Here is a 14729-nt window from a genome sequence, read left to right as displayed (position 1 = left end):
GTATTTATTCTCATTTTATACGCATTTCAAAGGGTGTGGTTTTGGTTAAATGGCTTCCCAGGCCACAGTAATTCAGAAGTAGCAAATTAGATAAGACTTGGAGGCAGAGGCTCTGACACATCAAGAAGTGAAGCTGGTAGCCTGACCCTGAGTAAAGAGACTGAAAAACCTATAAAAAAGCAGATATAAGGACTCAAAAAGGAATTTAGTGCAGGTGCCAGTCTTCCCAGATGATATTTGTAGTGCAAAAGTGATGTTTATAATGATGACCCTGAATTATTGAGAAAGGTTAACTACAGATAAGGTATTTCTTTCTAAGATACGTGTAACATATTTTATTAAGCTTTTCACTGAAATACTAAAGAAAAAATAAAGAAAAGATAGACAGTGTTGGCACCTGAACGCAGAAGCTTCTGTTCCTCAATCATTGTTTCATGGGGCACATATCATTCCCTGAAGTTACATAAATTGGACATCACTTAGTTCAAGATTTTAAACCATCAACTTTTATAAAGGTTTAGTTTTACATTTGTTCAGAGTTTTCAATATGGAATCACTGAACAAGTGCAAGAAACCTAATTTTAAGACAAACGTCCAATTCCTTTCCTGGAGCTTTTTTTTTTTTTAAGTACATGCTGCACATGTTTTTTTAGTATAAATCCCATCCTAATCATAGAAAATATGTGATAATTTTCCATGTCAATCCCCTGTTAAATTCTATGAAAAACTGGAACTTACACTGGACTTAAGCATGCACTGTATGGGGAGTTACGCATCCTCACGGGGGTTTCCCAGGTGACCCTAGTGGTAAAGAATCCACCTCCCAATGCAGGCAGTGCAAGAGACGTGGGTTCGATCCCTGGGTCAAGAAGATCCTCTGGAAAAGGAAATGGCAACCCACTCCAGTATTCTTGCCGGGAGAATCCCATGGACAGAGGAGCTTGGTGGGCTACAGTCCATGGGGTCACAAAGAATCGGACATGACTGAAGTGACTTCACACACATATGCACTGTATACCCATTTGGACTTATTTAAAACAGCACAGTTAGAACAATGGGTGGGCCTAAATACTGATCTGAGGGTCTAATAGGTTAAGAATTTTTGTTGAATGAAAAACATCAGATTGCTCTCTGAAGTAAAACACTATTATCACAATAATATAGCCAACTTTTGGCATTACAATGGGCTTAATTTGCTCATGAGGGCTCTGTTTATTTCTGTCTAAAGTAAAAAGTCCTGCCTAGTCTGTACAGCCTTGTCTTCTCAGAATCTCTACTCGAGTTCACCTCCCATGAAGAGGTTCAGAATTGACCTGTGACATGGGCAGGAACAGCCTGAGGCTTGACATACTTTTGAAAAAACCTCAGGTAATGGGCAATAACAAAAGTTGTGGACTGTATGGTTAGTAACAGAGAAGAAAATGAGAAATAGTTTTCACAATGCTAGAAACTAAATTCTAGCCATACTTTTGAGAGCTATTAAAATATAGTTCCTAGTGCCTTATAAATGTGCTTAGTCCTTTGGGGTAGGAAAGGATTTTTATCAGTTCAATATGAACTTTGCTAAGAGCTCTGTGTATGTAAAATTAATTGATATAATACTATATGTGTAAAAACATTATTGACCCAAGATTCATATTTGTCATATATTGAAAAATCACATATACTACAAAGGATCTAGGCTAAACTTCACAGCAATAGGTATAGAATCCTCTTCAGCAAATTATGACGACTTGTCTTTTGGTTCATTAAAATAAATCAATGACTAAAATAACATTTTTCAGATGCAGTACAGATAATATTATTTTGCAACTCTATCTTCAGCAGCTTTATCTTATTACCATGCTAGTATAAAGGCATTTGAAATAAAAATCTAATCTCTAAAATCTGATCTAACCCTAAGGTTTTTTATTACACCAAAACTATACAAATGCCAACATTTTATTATCCTGACTTACTCTGCCATCTCTTTTGGCTATAAAACAGATTATTACAACATGTCATTAACATGTAGCTCGAAGTATTCAAAATGCTATTTTTTCCTTTATTTTGGTTTAGACAGAATATTTTTTTAAAGTTCAATAAGTTAAAATGCTCAAAAATCCTACATAGTTTTGCAATGTTAATATTTGTTTCCTTTGTTCCTGTGGCTTATTTGAATGCTGCCCAATCAAATTTGGTTTATTTGGTTCAAGATGCTGCAGTGGGAAGGAGTTCACTGACTGGGGAATACAACAGATCTGGCCTCTAGTGCTAGCTCTAGGTAGCTGTGTGACCTTGGGCAGATATCTGATCTCTCTGGGCTTCATTTCTATTTAAAATGCAGGGGGCTGGACAGCTGTTCTCTGAGCTTCCTTCCGGCTCCACTTTCTATGACTTGCAGTTTGGTTGCCATAAAGTCAGCAGAGGGAGCACTTTTTCTACATCTCATAAATTTTGACTATTATTTCAATACCTCTAAGAAATCAAGGGGTTTGTGACCATTATTGAAACTAGATATTGACAATCCTTCACACAGTTGGTATCAAATCTAAATCTGATTATAAACTTGAGAAAAGTCTAGAAATAATTATTTCTCTTACTTGAATTCCATAATAAAGTCCCACGAGAGACTTACTTTATAAAGCTTAAGAAGCTAAAATATACCGAGAAATTAGCCACTCCTAAGTGGTACAGTATTTATATAGGACCCAGTGAAAGAGAAACACCAGGCCATATATCAGAGGCTATCTGGTGTCAAAGATGAAAAGGGAAACACACCTCAATCATGAAAGCGTTAGAAAACTGGGTGTGACATAAACAAACTAGGTGACTGACTGATAGGTTTTTCTTTTGCACTTTTCATGTAGATACATTGGGAACAAGCAAGTAGATACAGCTAGAACCTGGAGGCTTGCAAGACATCTGAAATGTGTGATATCAAGCCACAGACAAAGTTGGGTATCTGAGAACCTAAATGACCTTCATCCCTGTATTCCTAGATATCTTACAACTAATCAAGCATCCCTTATGCCTTTTTAATTATTAGACGATCTCATAGCATACATATATTAAAGTTTTTATTCCTTAGTAAGAATTTTAAAATCACAAAATAGCGTGGCAATATTTATTTTCGGTAATAGAATTTATGGAGTGCTGAAAATACTAGAATATAAAGATGATTTCTAGTTTATCTTCACATACTAAACTTTTCTAAACCAGCTGGTTTCTTGCAGACAGTATTTATTTTTTTTTAATAATTTAAGACAGCATAAGCTTGTACCAAGCATAAGCATTATAACAAAAGTGCAACTTTTCAGCAAGTCCTCCCCCAAAGATATTTGAACTCAAAATATCATTAGCACTTATTTTCTCCCTACAAAAATAGCATGTCAGACATCATTAATTGGATGTATTAACAACTATGTACATAAGAGCCACCTTGTAGGCTAAGAGTTTAACGTTGTTTAAACACAGCGTTTGAGGCAAACAGTAGCAACAGCAGCAGCAAATGCACCAAACGGACTGAACGACCCAGATATTTTCTTCACTCATAGTCAGACTGTTGTGTCTCACCCCTTACATAACATTCAAGTGAGATTTCTCACAGTGCTACCTTGGCAACACACTAAAAATATCTAGACAAGGTCTTGGTTTAAGCCTTATTAAAAAAGCTTTCTTTGTGATTATCTAGTATCTGGTTTGGTCTCCAGAAAATACATAGACTTGGGAGATAGGAAGGCCTCACAGGGCTCCATTCCACATGTTTACTGCATTTCCAAAGGAAACTGTCCATTCCTTCCTCCTCCACTTTTGTGAATTAACAGAATATAGGATAAATCAGTTTGGACTTTTTAAAGTTCAGTGCACATTCTGTTTTTTTTTAACAGGAAGATGATACAAACTTAGAAACATGATGGATTAAATAATGACAGGGTAAGAACAGAGGCACTCAATTTCACATATATATCTATATATATGAAATTAAGATGAGTTAATAGATTCACGGTCAATTTCTCAATAAAGTGCTAGCAAATGTACTGAGAATGACTCTGGCCTTCCTCATCCATCTCTTTCCCTGACTTAGTTCCGACCATGGCCCAACTCCGCATCTCTTTTAAACGAGTGCAAGTACTAAGTAAGAGACACCACTCAAACTACTTCAGAATGGGTTGCAACGCGAGCGCCTGCACTCTCACCTCTTCCTCTTTGACAAATGCACGCCTTTAAAAAAGCTAAACATTATAAAATACTGGAGTAAGTCGAATTCGAAAAGGTCCTCCTTGTGCCTGTGGAAAACCTCCTAAAGCAGGCAGGACAGCTCTGAGACGCAGGCAGAGACCAGCTACCTGGGGTTCCACGTTACCTTCTCCTACCCTGGTTCAGAGAGCAGACCGTTCTCACTTCCTCGAGAATTCGGTTCTGTATTTTAAAAGAGAATGGAACGTGGCCTAAAAGAAGGCCAAACTTATTATGGGGAGTTCTTCAAAGAAAGAAAAGAATCTGTATCTAGGAGGTTCTTTGATAGCTGGTGGGGGAAAAAAGGGATGTAGGTGTGCGAAGGATAGTGGGCGGTGAGGGGTGAGCAAAACAGGAACTCCACATGTACACAAGACACCTGTGTTGTTGTGTTGGTTTTTTTTTTTTTTTTAAAGCCTGTCGTGCATCTCTTACACTTCCTCCCTTAAAAACGTTAAGGGTGTTTTAACTTATTAATATTATTATTCCGCGTGAACCCTGGTCCCCTCTCAAGTGGAGCACGGATTCAGAGGGTTTCCTTTGCTGGCTGCGAGGGATCTTCCTGAGCAGAGCTCTCCGGGTTCCCGGGCTCGCGAGCGCCGGCGAAGGGCAGGTGGGTGCGGCCGTGCGGGTGCGCGGGGTGCAGAGCCCCAGGGGGCGCCACCTCGTGTGGCAGGAGGGTCGCGGCTGCGGCGGCGGCCGCCGCCTTCTCGGGAGGGGGCGACAACACGGAGGACAGGCAGGGGAAGGCGGCGGCGGCGGCCGCGGCCGCGGCGGCAGCGGCGGCGGCGGCCGGAGCAGGGATGCCGGGGTACAGCAATGGAAACGGGGCGGCGGCCGCCGCCGGGTACAGGTACTTCTCCAGGCCGCTCTTGTCCAGGAAGGGCTGCACGTAGGCGGCGGCCGCCGAAGGCGAGAGGAAGTAGAAGGGCAGGCAGAAAGGGGCCGCGGCGGCCGCCGGCTGCGCGAAGGGCGCGCCCCCGCCTCCGCCGAACGCCACCAGCGAGCTGAGCAGGGCGGCGTCGGGTCTCAGCAGCGCGGCCGCAGCGGTCGGGTCGGGCCCCAGGAGCGCGGCCGCCGCCGCCGCCGCGCCGCCCCCCGGGCCGCCGCCGCCGCCGCGGGTATCCAGCCTCATCCTCTTGGGCGCTGGCGAGTCCTCCCCGGGGGGCTCCTGCTTAATGGTGACGCGGCTCGCCCCCGCGCCTTTGCCCTTCTCGCGGTCCGGCCGGGCCTCGGCCTCGCCACCGTAGCCGCTATCGGTGTCCGTGTCGTTCTCGGCGGCGGCGAGCTCGGAGCTGGGCTGAGTCCGCTGGATGACCGGCACGCAGTGGGCGAGGGGCTCCAGCTTCTGCCCCGCGCGCTCCAGGCAGGGGGCGGCCCCGGAGCCGGCGGGGGCGGCCGCCGTGGGCGCGCCGGTGCCTTTGCTCAGAGGAACCTGTTGAGTCAACAGCTGCGGGGTGGGCAAGAACTGGGTGGCCACGGCGTGCAAGTGGTTGATCAGCTGGACACACCGCGGCTCCCTGGGCGTCCAGCTCTCAAACCGGGCGAGGTATTGCAAGACTTCTTTGGCGCATGTTTGAAATCCCGAGTGGAACGCATCCAAGTCGGACTGAATGGGCGATTTCAGAGATCGTTCCCCTAGGATGAGGAAGGGGTGGGGGGCGGGGGAAGGGAACAGAGGAATGAAGGCAAGAAGAAAAATACCGACGTTGAAACATCTGCTTATCACGTGGGCCCTGCACTGACTAAAGTGATCTCGGTTTTTCCTCTGTATTCGAATGATATTATCCACCGGTTGCCGAGGGGTGGGAGGAGTAGGGGGTGGCGGGGGGGTGGGGAAGCAGGGGGGGCGCTCTAGTCCCAGCTGAGAAACTAAAGTGGAGAGGGCGCAACCACCACTTTAAATAAAAATCTGATTCCTCCGAATTCTGCTGGAAGCCTCTAGGATGCGTCGGGAAGTGGGCACTTTCTAATGAAGGGAAAGTGTCAGCAATTTAACAAATGAAAGTGAGCCCTGGGAAGGAGGTGGAGGTGGGGGAAGAATCTTAACACTGCTCCTCTGTGGGTTGCCCTGCTTCATCGGGGGTGGGTTGGCCTCCCTGAACTGACTTACCATTCTGTAAAGCAATTATCTTCTGATGTTGCTGCTCCGTTAAGGCTGTCAAAGCTTTTAAGTGTTTCAAAGTTAATTCCAGGACTACAGCTTTCTCCAGATGCCCCAGAGTCTGCAATGATGCAAAAAAGAAGGGAGCACTTGGTTACTTAAAAACATACATTTGGCTTGACTGGCTCTCCATTTGGCACAGCAACTTAAGCAAATACTTGAAAGAAGTACTATTCCTTTACTTCTTGAGTTTTCCACCATACAGGTTATAAATGATTTCTTGCCTTCAGTTGTGAACACCTACTCTTGAGTTTGCAGGAAACTCTACACTATAGCACAAGTTGTAAGGCATGTGATATTTACATTTATTCTTATATCTCTTGGGAGTGGTACCAGGCTATTAACACGACCCCCGAGAACAGCAAAGAATAAAAATGTGCATCTTACTGTCAACTTTAGATGTTCAGGCAGTAAGTCTTTCAGCTGAGCAATGCATTCATTAATTCGGTCTCTTCTTTTCTTTTCTATTAATCTGTGCGGTAATTTGTAGGTATCCTACAAATATGAGAGTCATGGAATAGAAAAAACGATAAGCTAAATATTCACTTACTGGATATAACAATACTGCCCCCCCCCCCAATACTATGTGAGAAACTATGCCCAAGACACCTCTTTCCTCTGGGCTGTTCTGAAATGCAATTTAAATTCAGGTATGATGTTTAATCTCCCCCTGAGAGTATCCAGCAAACCACTTAAAATTCACAGTTGGGGAAGCTCAAAGGCTGGAATATATTTGCGGGCAGAGCTTCCCTGTGAAATCAATGGCCCTAATTAACTACCCAGGCAGGTTATGGGGAACATCGGAAACTACACTTACCTTGCTATCGTCTCGCTTCATGCTCCTTTTGGGCTTACACATATACAAAGAGGGATAATCCAGTCTGCAAAACAGAAATCAGCATCAGGCACCCATTCGGGGAGGGGCTCTGCCCTCGCCCGCTCCATACCACTTTCTGGAGAAAAAAAAAAATTCAAACTGAAGCCTAGACAGATATTCGCAAGGGTGCGTGCACCTTACCCTATAAAATCTCTATGTTCCAGTAACTGTCTTTCTTGCAAATGAGGAATTCCTTCGTCCATGTTCAACCGCTGTCCGTTTCCTCTGTTTCGATTTTTGGGGTTTATAATCTGTGGGACGGTAGCTTTGGGAGATCTTGGGGGATCTGTAGATCTCCAGTCTCTCTCTTTCTCTCTCTCCCTCTTCAGTGCAGTGTTGAAAGTGTGAAGCAGTTGGTCCCCCCCTCCCGCCGCGCTTGCTCTCTCGCACACACACGCACACACACGCACGCACACTCGCGCCGGCCCCACTGCGCTGGTAGTTTGCTCTCACTCCGGGCAGTGTTTGGCCACAGGGCACGCGCGTCGCCGGCCAGACCAGCACCCAGCTCACGTGCGGAACGTACCATCCGCGGTCCAGCCCGGAGGGGGGCGGGGGAGGAGGGGCCGGGCCGGGAGGGGGCGCAGGGAGCAGGCTGCGAGGGGAGGCGAACGGCGGGAGGGGGCGGGGACACCTGATCAGGGCCACCGGAAAGGAAAAACAACTTCAGCCAAGCTATTCATCTTCCCGAGGGCGGTGCAGTCAGCTGGGGAGTGGGAGGGGGCGCCGGGGGTGCGGGGCCGCCGGGGCTTCCTCGCCTCGGAAGTGCGACTCCCTCCACCCGTCCGTCATGACGGTTCAGGAACGTGAACGTGGCTTTTTGCCTTTCCACCGACTGTGCTGTTGGTTTGGACCAGAGAAAGGAAAGAGAAAGAGAATTCGCGGTGGGTCAACTTCAGTCCCAGAGGACAATTTGGAAACTTGTTTGCTCACCGCTGGGCGGCCTGGGTAGGGGGGAACCCCTTATAGCCGTGATTGGAGGTTGTCCCGAAAAGGGACAATTTGAAATCCGCTCCCTGAAAGATTTAAGATAAATGCAACTGTAGCCACTAGGACAGAATGTCGCAACCCGAGTGTCTTTCGGCCACACGGTGTCCCTGGGCCACCCAAACTTCCCGCAGCTGCCGGAATTGCGGTGCCACTAGTCACAGCCGCAGATGACGACGTTCGGGGCCTCAGGCGCTCCCGGAGGGACGCGGCGGGGAGGGAGGGGAGAGGATGGGGTGGCAAGAGAGGGGCGACGGCGGAGAAGCAATGCAGCAGTATCGTTCGCGGGCTCAACTCTGCCGCCCCTCCGCGTCTCGGGTGGCGCTGCGTGCTTTCCCCGCCCCCTCCCCCCGCGTGTGATAAGCGTCTCCGGGAGTGTGCAGAGCCCACGTTTACTACCGCTGGCACCTCCAAAGCCTCCCTCCTTAATCCTGTCTCCAACGGCTACCAGCACAGGGCCAGCAACGTGATCCGACCTGCCGCGGCTGCCACATCACTGCGCGGGGAACCCGTGCGCGCGCGCGCTCGCCCTGCAGCCGCGGCGTTCGGCGCGGGGAAAGCACAGGCCAGCGGAACAGGGCTACCTTTCCCCAGAGCCGTCCCGGGAGCATGACTCACTGCTAGTGAGAGTTACCCGGAGGTGCCCGCATTTGCGCAGCGGAGGGTCAGGGACCTTGGAGACGAAGCGTGGGGAAGCGCCTTCTGTGGGACCCCCAGGTCTCTGGCGCCGCTGCCGCCACTTGCGTCTGCCAGGGCCAGGATGGAGAGAAGATATGTTTATCTGTCTGTATACAAGTAGATCGATTTCAAACCCAACGTCTTTCCTTCCTGCATTCTCCCGGGTGATCCCCGAAACATTCGTTATTGCCAGTGGCACGTGAACCAAGGGGCGAAGCACGCTGAAATGCACGCGCACCCGGGCGCAGCAGGGACCGGGGCCGTCGCTACGTGTCCCCCGGCCCGCCCCGCCGAGCGCGGGTTCCGGGGACGGGTCTGGGTCGCGGGAAGCGGCGGCCGGGAGGTCACGTGTCTGCGGGAGTCGAGTCTCCTCCCCGCCTCCGGGAACCGCCGGGGCTGCGGCCGCGTTGCTGCAGTCTCCCGGGTCCTGGGCGGAGACGCGCCGCGTCTGGCTTCGTGACTCCGGCGGCGGCGGCGGCCCAGGCTCACCCCGGCGTGAACAGACGCTCGCGGCCCGTCCGCTCCGTTTGCCCAGAGGGCCCGCTAAGGTCTCTCGACTTCCTCCAAGAGGGAGGCGTATTTTGCACCAAACAGGCAATTTAATCATGATAATACTTTAAAAATATTTGTTAAATACTGATCACATTTTTTATACCTAGAGCCAGCCTCTCGTTTCCAAGTGATTGGGTGATTAATTTCCTTTGGTGGGAAGGACAAATAGGTTTAAAAGCGGCATACCCTTGCGGCACTGTATCGTTTAGACAAAATAAGACCCCCCCCCCCAAAAAAAGAAGGGGGGGCGGAGAATGTTTCAAAGTGAATAATTTAAAAAAATGAAATACCAGCATCCCTTATAGGTTTCTGACGGTTTGGAGAAGGAAGAGGGTGTAAATATTTGCCCTAGAGCTAATTTTTCACTTGAAAAGGATGGTTGGAGTATTTAGGGAAAACGTAGTGAAGACTGCGTCTTGGCCTTGAGGGTAGAGCGGACCAGACGCAAGGCAGACAGCTTACCAGGACAAACCTTAGGGAGCTAGTCCGGGGCAGAATCTAAGGCAATAGGAAGAATTGGGAAGGAAGTCTGGCCGATCAGAGGTGTGTTAATTTTGGATGTAAACTTCCCCTAATTCAAAGACAGACAGGCCTTGCTGCAAATGAAGCCTTCCTGTCACCACTTTCGTCTCCCTCTCTTCCCTGTCTCTTCTGTTCCAACATTTCTGTTTTCTCTTTCACTTCTTTCCTTTTCTGATAGCTCAGGCTCTAAGTGGAGTCTTTTCTCATGTTTGGTCTCTTGTTACTCTCATTCCTCCATTTCTTCCTTTTTCATGCCCACCTTTTTACTCGTTTCCTTTTTACCTCCCCCCCCCTTGTATTTTTCTCTTCCTACCTTTCCCCTCATTAAATGTCTGCTTTACTCTTTCCCTGTAGCTTTTGCTGTCTTACTTCCTTTTGGTCTTTAAATTTCTCACCTCACTCTTCTTGCTTTTTCACTCCCCTTAAACTTAAATCCTACTCCTTTTCTTTCACAGACTTTTGCCCACTGGAACATCAGGCATCATTTAATGCCTCTGAATGTCACTTTGCTGCAAGGAGGGTGTAACAATAGCTACAAATATATAGCACTTACAATTAGAGTACTGGGCACCATTCTAAAGGGCTTTTAATGTAGTAACTCATGTAAGGTAGATACTATTATTGTCTCCACTTCTTAGATGAGAAAATAGACACATAGGGAGATAAAATATGCTCATGGCCCAGAGCTAGGATTTAAGCAGAGACATTGGGCTCCAATGTCTGCATTTTTCACTATTACCCCTGGATGTGAACAGCGAGGACAAGATCTAAATGTTAACTAGCAGTTTCAGGGATATTTCTTAATTTACATTAAGAGGGAGTGTGCACATTTGTTATTGTGTGTGTGTGTAGAAGAGAAATGGGAAAGGGAGAGACGTTAGTATTGGAGCCCATGGTAGAGAAAGTAAAAGTTATGAAAAAAAAAAGGAAGGGTGGCAGTCTTTAATCAGTAAGCGATTTCATTGGCATCTAGCCCCAAATGTATTGATTTAAACCCAAATATCTTAATTAATTGTCATAATTTGTTATAATTTCATACAGATGGACAGAGGAAAGTACAGCTAACTGTGACCAGCTGTTTACTTCCGCTGAGCAAACTAAGCTGAACTCTAATGTGATATCTCAGGTTAGTGATAGGGAAGTTCACCTGTGGTAAGTTTAGAAAAGGAAAAAAACTCCCCTAACAAAAGAACAGAAGACTAGAATGCCCTCTTTGGGTATGTTTAAAAATAGGTTGAGTCTTATCTTTTTAGGAAAGTTTAATACTGTCCTGCTGAAAGCCAAGAAGCTACAAGATGAGCTCAAAGCCCCTTTGAGCCTATAATTAAAGAGTTTTGTGCTGCTTTACTTTCAATTAAAGATACCCATCTTTCTCCTTTTAATGGTGGAGGGAGGGGGTGCTGCTGCTATTGCTTTTTTTTGGTTAAGTAGGGAAATCACTTAAAATCATTTGGGACTCTAATTAAAGAGAACACTTACTGCAGGTCCCACCCCTCTCCTGTCACCCCGGCCTAATTATTCTAAGCCCAACACTCATTATAGTCACCTTGTGACTTTGGAATGTCTTATGGTGTTTGCAAAGTCTTGAATTTCCAACAGAACGTGAACTCTCCAGAGAGGATTAGAGTTTCCATGGAGAAGAGGTGTTCTATCTTTTTAGGATTCTACAAGGTCTGCCATTCTCCTGGAGTGGTGACTACGGTGTTTGGGACAAACCACCCCTCATCTCTAATGGCCTTTAAGGCCCCAGATCTGCCCAGGGGTGCGGAGCCTCCTGCCTGTCCTGCCGTAGAGGTGCACCATCAGGTGTGCAGAGGCCTTTCTTAATCACCTCTGTTTTGGTAGTGGACAAGAATTTGGTCATTCTATATCATTTTACATAAAAAAACCTTCATGAATCAGTTTAAGAAAATCGAAAAAGCATAGGGTTGATGCTAAAATCAAAGTGGAGGCCACGGGGGCCATGGACTAGAGGGAGATGATAGATGAGGGATGTATGAAGCCCCTGGGAACTCCTCCTCTGGGCATGCACACTGCTCTCAGGGGAGAAAGGTTAGTGTTGTCAGGGACATCACAGGAAGACACACCACCTCATAGGAGCATCTAAGGAGGGAAAACACCACTGCTATTCACCAGAAGCCAAATATGACTTCACATCATTGATAATGCTCTTTTCTGAAGGCACCAGGTTTAAAATCCCAGAATAGAAGGCTGGGGTTTCTAGTTGCATCTTCAGCGAATTAGCACAAGTGCCTCTATTTAATTCGTAAAAGAACTTCAGTCTTTCTGTAGGCTACCAATTAATGTGTCTTTGTGGTTGTAAACATACACATGAATCACATTTTATATATGCAGCACCACTCAAGAAGTCTATATACTTACTAGACTTTGCTTAGCACCATGGAGCAGGTAATATTAAATATAGGAAATGAATTTTATTACTACTGAAATTATCTGCAGAATTATTGAAATTGTTGAAATAATTATATGAAATTATTTTGTGCTTCTCACAAACACTCATGCATGTGGGCCTGAATTTAACATATGCTCAATGTTCCTGGAGTTCTTACATGCAAAAGACAACTAGAGGAGAGCCAAGCCTAAGACCACTGAGGGGGATCCCCCTGGCTCTTCTCTCCTTAAGTATCTGCCTGGTTCCTCCCGTGCCCAGGGGCTTCTCATACTAATAGAGACCAGAAAAGTAGAGTGAGAAGCAGATGACATATCCATAAGAATTTTCACAAAGTGATCACTGCCCGTTTCTGGGTTCTCAGGCCAGCTGGATAGTGCAAATAAGAGAAGCTGCATGAAGAGGGGACTTTTTAACTCCTGTGTTTCTTTTGTCACTGTTGGTGAAAATCCTTAGAAATTCTTCAAGAGATATATGTTTATGCTATTGTGTAAAACACAATAGGAATAAGATATACTAAATAGCCACTTATTTCACATGCCCATTAAGGGCGTGGTTCTTGACTCAGTCTTCAGAGGGTGTCCACCCAATGCAGAGAGCTATCTATAATAGAATCTGACACTTTTATAAAGGCAACAAAAGACTAGATTTAACTTACACTTAGAATTATTGGTATAAATTTTATTCAATAGTTAAAGCAAGAATTCATATATAATTATGAAAAAAATCATATGTTTCTGATATTATAGGTCTCATGCACAAGGAAACTAATGGCAACCTAAGCTAGGTGTGAGTATCAGTTAAGAACTGCATTTAAGCCAAAATAATAGCAGTTTAAACAAATGAGGAACTTCTTTCTCAATCCCTTAAAAGAAGTGTAGGGGAAAGGAGTCCAGGGGTAATGTGAAGTAGTAATAGTGTCGTCACTGTCCCAGACTTGTGTTCCATTCTACACCATCTTCAGGATTGCCTCATTGTCATAAGATGGATGCTGGAGCTCCTGCAGGGAAGGATAAAAGGGTGTTTACTAGCCGAGTCTCCTTTAAAGAGCTTTTCTTATAAGCTCCACCCATTGATTTCTGCTTTGTGCAATCCTATCCCTAGGGACTAGAAATACAGTTTTCTATTTAAGGCTCCCTTCAAAATGTAGGGAGTTTTTTAGTAAAGAGGGAGTAGAGAAGATATTCAGTTGACACTAGCCATCTCTGTGGTGGTAACAACAAAAGAAATGGCCTGTTCGAGTCCTTTTCATTTTTTCATCAGTGGGCCTTTTTTTCCCTCCACCATGCCGTATGTGTTGGCAATGTCCCTTTATTGTATAAGGTATTTAAAACCAATTTCAGAAAAATTTCAGTCTTTCCATATGCAATTGCACATACTTAACTAATTCCTTAAGCACATGGTCTCTACCATCTGTATTTGTAAGTTCTATTAATTGCAGAACTCGGCTTTTCTAGGGAGGGAATTTAAAGTGTTTGCTTTACTTCCTTTAAAATGCAAATCACAGCTGCAGTGTTTTCTGGAAAACAATTGTCTTCCTTTTAAAGTAGTTGCGTGTGTCCTTTTGCTCTGCCTTCTGCCCCAGGCATTTGAATTGAAGAGACTGAGAGCCACTGAACAAAAACTTCCAGCAGAAATGTAACTTCTGATGGTTCCCACCTGAAGGGAGCTAGGACTTTGCTTTTCCATCTACTTGGAGCCAAGTTGATATAGGATACTTTATATCAGAAGATTAGGAGAAGAGCTTTGTGACTGCATTGAGATTTGGAGCAGATGAGGGAGGAGAGAAGATGAGGTGAATGTAATAAGATGCGAGCAAGCAGGGCTAGTCTCTGAGACTGGAATCTGGAGGTGAATTCTGGAAGAGAATGCAGCTTTGGAACATTTTAGTGGACACGTATTAAGGCAGGTGTCTTACAAACATTATTTAGATCTCTCCGTTTTTTGAATGAGGCACCACTAACTCCACTTTATAACTGGACAAGCTCAGATATAGAGACTTTAGGTAACTTGCAAAGCCAGATAGCAGGGAACCTGGGTCCTGAGGTGTGCTCCTGGTGTTGGCACCGGCAGGAGTCTAGTGCTGTTACAGAAACCCTCCCCCTTCAGCCCTCAGGGGAATCCCCAGTCAAGACTTTCACCTCCTTTGGTAAAGCAGATACTCAAGGCTTTGGGAGCTATCCCCAGAGGCTGTTTCGAGGAGTTATTGAGAAATGAAGAAGATGGTGAGAGGGGCCATTCTTGATCCCATTCTAATTGTGGAGTGGTATTCCTGATATGGGTGTTCCTAAGTGGGAATTTTGAGTGTTTCCTCACAGATG

The 14729-nt window shown here is 45.8% G+C and overlaps 2 protein-coding genes across 4 annotated transcripts; both read right to left on the bottom strand.

Moving 5' to 3' along the window:
* Positions 1-307: 307 nt before the first annotated feature.
* Positions 308-7726, bottom strand: BHLHE41 (basic helix-loop-helix family member e41). 2 transcript variants are annotated; one of them, NM_001076297.1, is made up of 6 exons: positions 7401-7617; positions 7200-7263; positions 6770-6877; positions 6332-6443; positions 5371-5856; positions 4510-4976 (listed from the first exon to the last, which is right to left on the bottom strand). In NM_001076297.1, exons 1-6 carry the CDS (start codon positions 7460-7462, stop codon positions 4684-4686), a joined length of 1125 nt encoding a protein of 374 aa, NP_001069765.1. In that variant the 5' UTR covers positions 7463-7617; the 3' UTR covers positions 4510-4683. The 2 variants fall into 2 exon arrangements, with proteins under 2 accessions (XP_024847914.1, NP_001069765.1); XM_024992146.2 differs by having other exon boundaries at positions 308-5856; positions 7401-7726.
* A 105-nt stretch (positions 7727-7831) lies between these two features.
* On the bottom strand, positions 7832-9546 carry LOC107132515 (uncharacterized). Of its 2 annotated transcripts, none has more exons than XM_015471238.3 (2): positions 8865-9546; positions 7832-8099 (listed from the first exon to the last, which is right to left on the bottom strand). In XM_015471238.3, exons 1-2 carry the CDS (start codon positions 9529-9531, stop codon positions 7939-7941), a joined length of 828 nt encoding a protein of 275 aa, XP_015326724.1. In that variant the 5' UTR covers positions 9532-9546; the 3' UTR covers positions 7832-7938. The 2 variants fall into 2 exon arrangements, with proteins under 2 accessions (XP_015326724.1, XP_015326725.1); XM_015471239.3 differs by having other exon boundaries at positions 8881-9546.
* Positions 9547-14729: the final 5183 nt, after the last annotated feature.

The sequence above is a fragment of the Bos taurus genome, chromosome 5, assembly GCF_002263795.3.
Source record: "Bos taurus isolate L1 Dominette 01449 registration number 42190680 breed Hereford chromosome 5, ARS-UCD2.0, whole genome shotgun sequence".
NCBI lineage: Eukaryota > Metazoa > Chordata > Mammalia > Artiodactyla > Bovidae > Bos > Bos taurus.
This window is presented reverse-complemented; position numbering and strand designations above follow the sequence as displayed.

Excerpts from the sequence above, each read along its gene's own strand:
- BHLHE41 (XM_024992146.2), bottom strand. The coding sequence starts at position 7,462 with ATGGACGAAGGAATTCCTCATTTGCAAGAAAGACAGTTACTGGAACAT. Across the intron at positions 7,264-7,400 it reads GAACATAGAGATTTTATAGG|ACTGGATTATCCCTCTTTGT; the intron begins GTAAGGTGCACG and ends TCTGTTTTGCAG. Across the intron at positions 5,857-6,331 it reads GATAATTGCTTTACAGAATG|GGGAACGATCTCTGAAATCG; the intron begins GTAAGTCAGTTC and ends TCCTCATCCTAG.
- LOC107132515 (XM_015471238.3), bottom strand. The coding sequence starts at position 9,531 with ATGATTAAATTGCCTGTTTGGTGCAAAATACGCCTCCCTCTTGGAGGA. Across the intron at positions 8,100-8,864 it reads CCGGGTAACTCTCACTAGCA|CACAGTCGGTGGAAAGGCAA; the intron begins GTGAGTCATGCT and ends CCAAACCAACAG.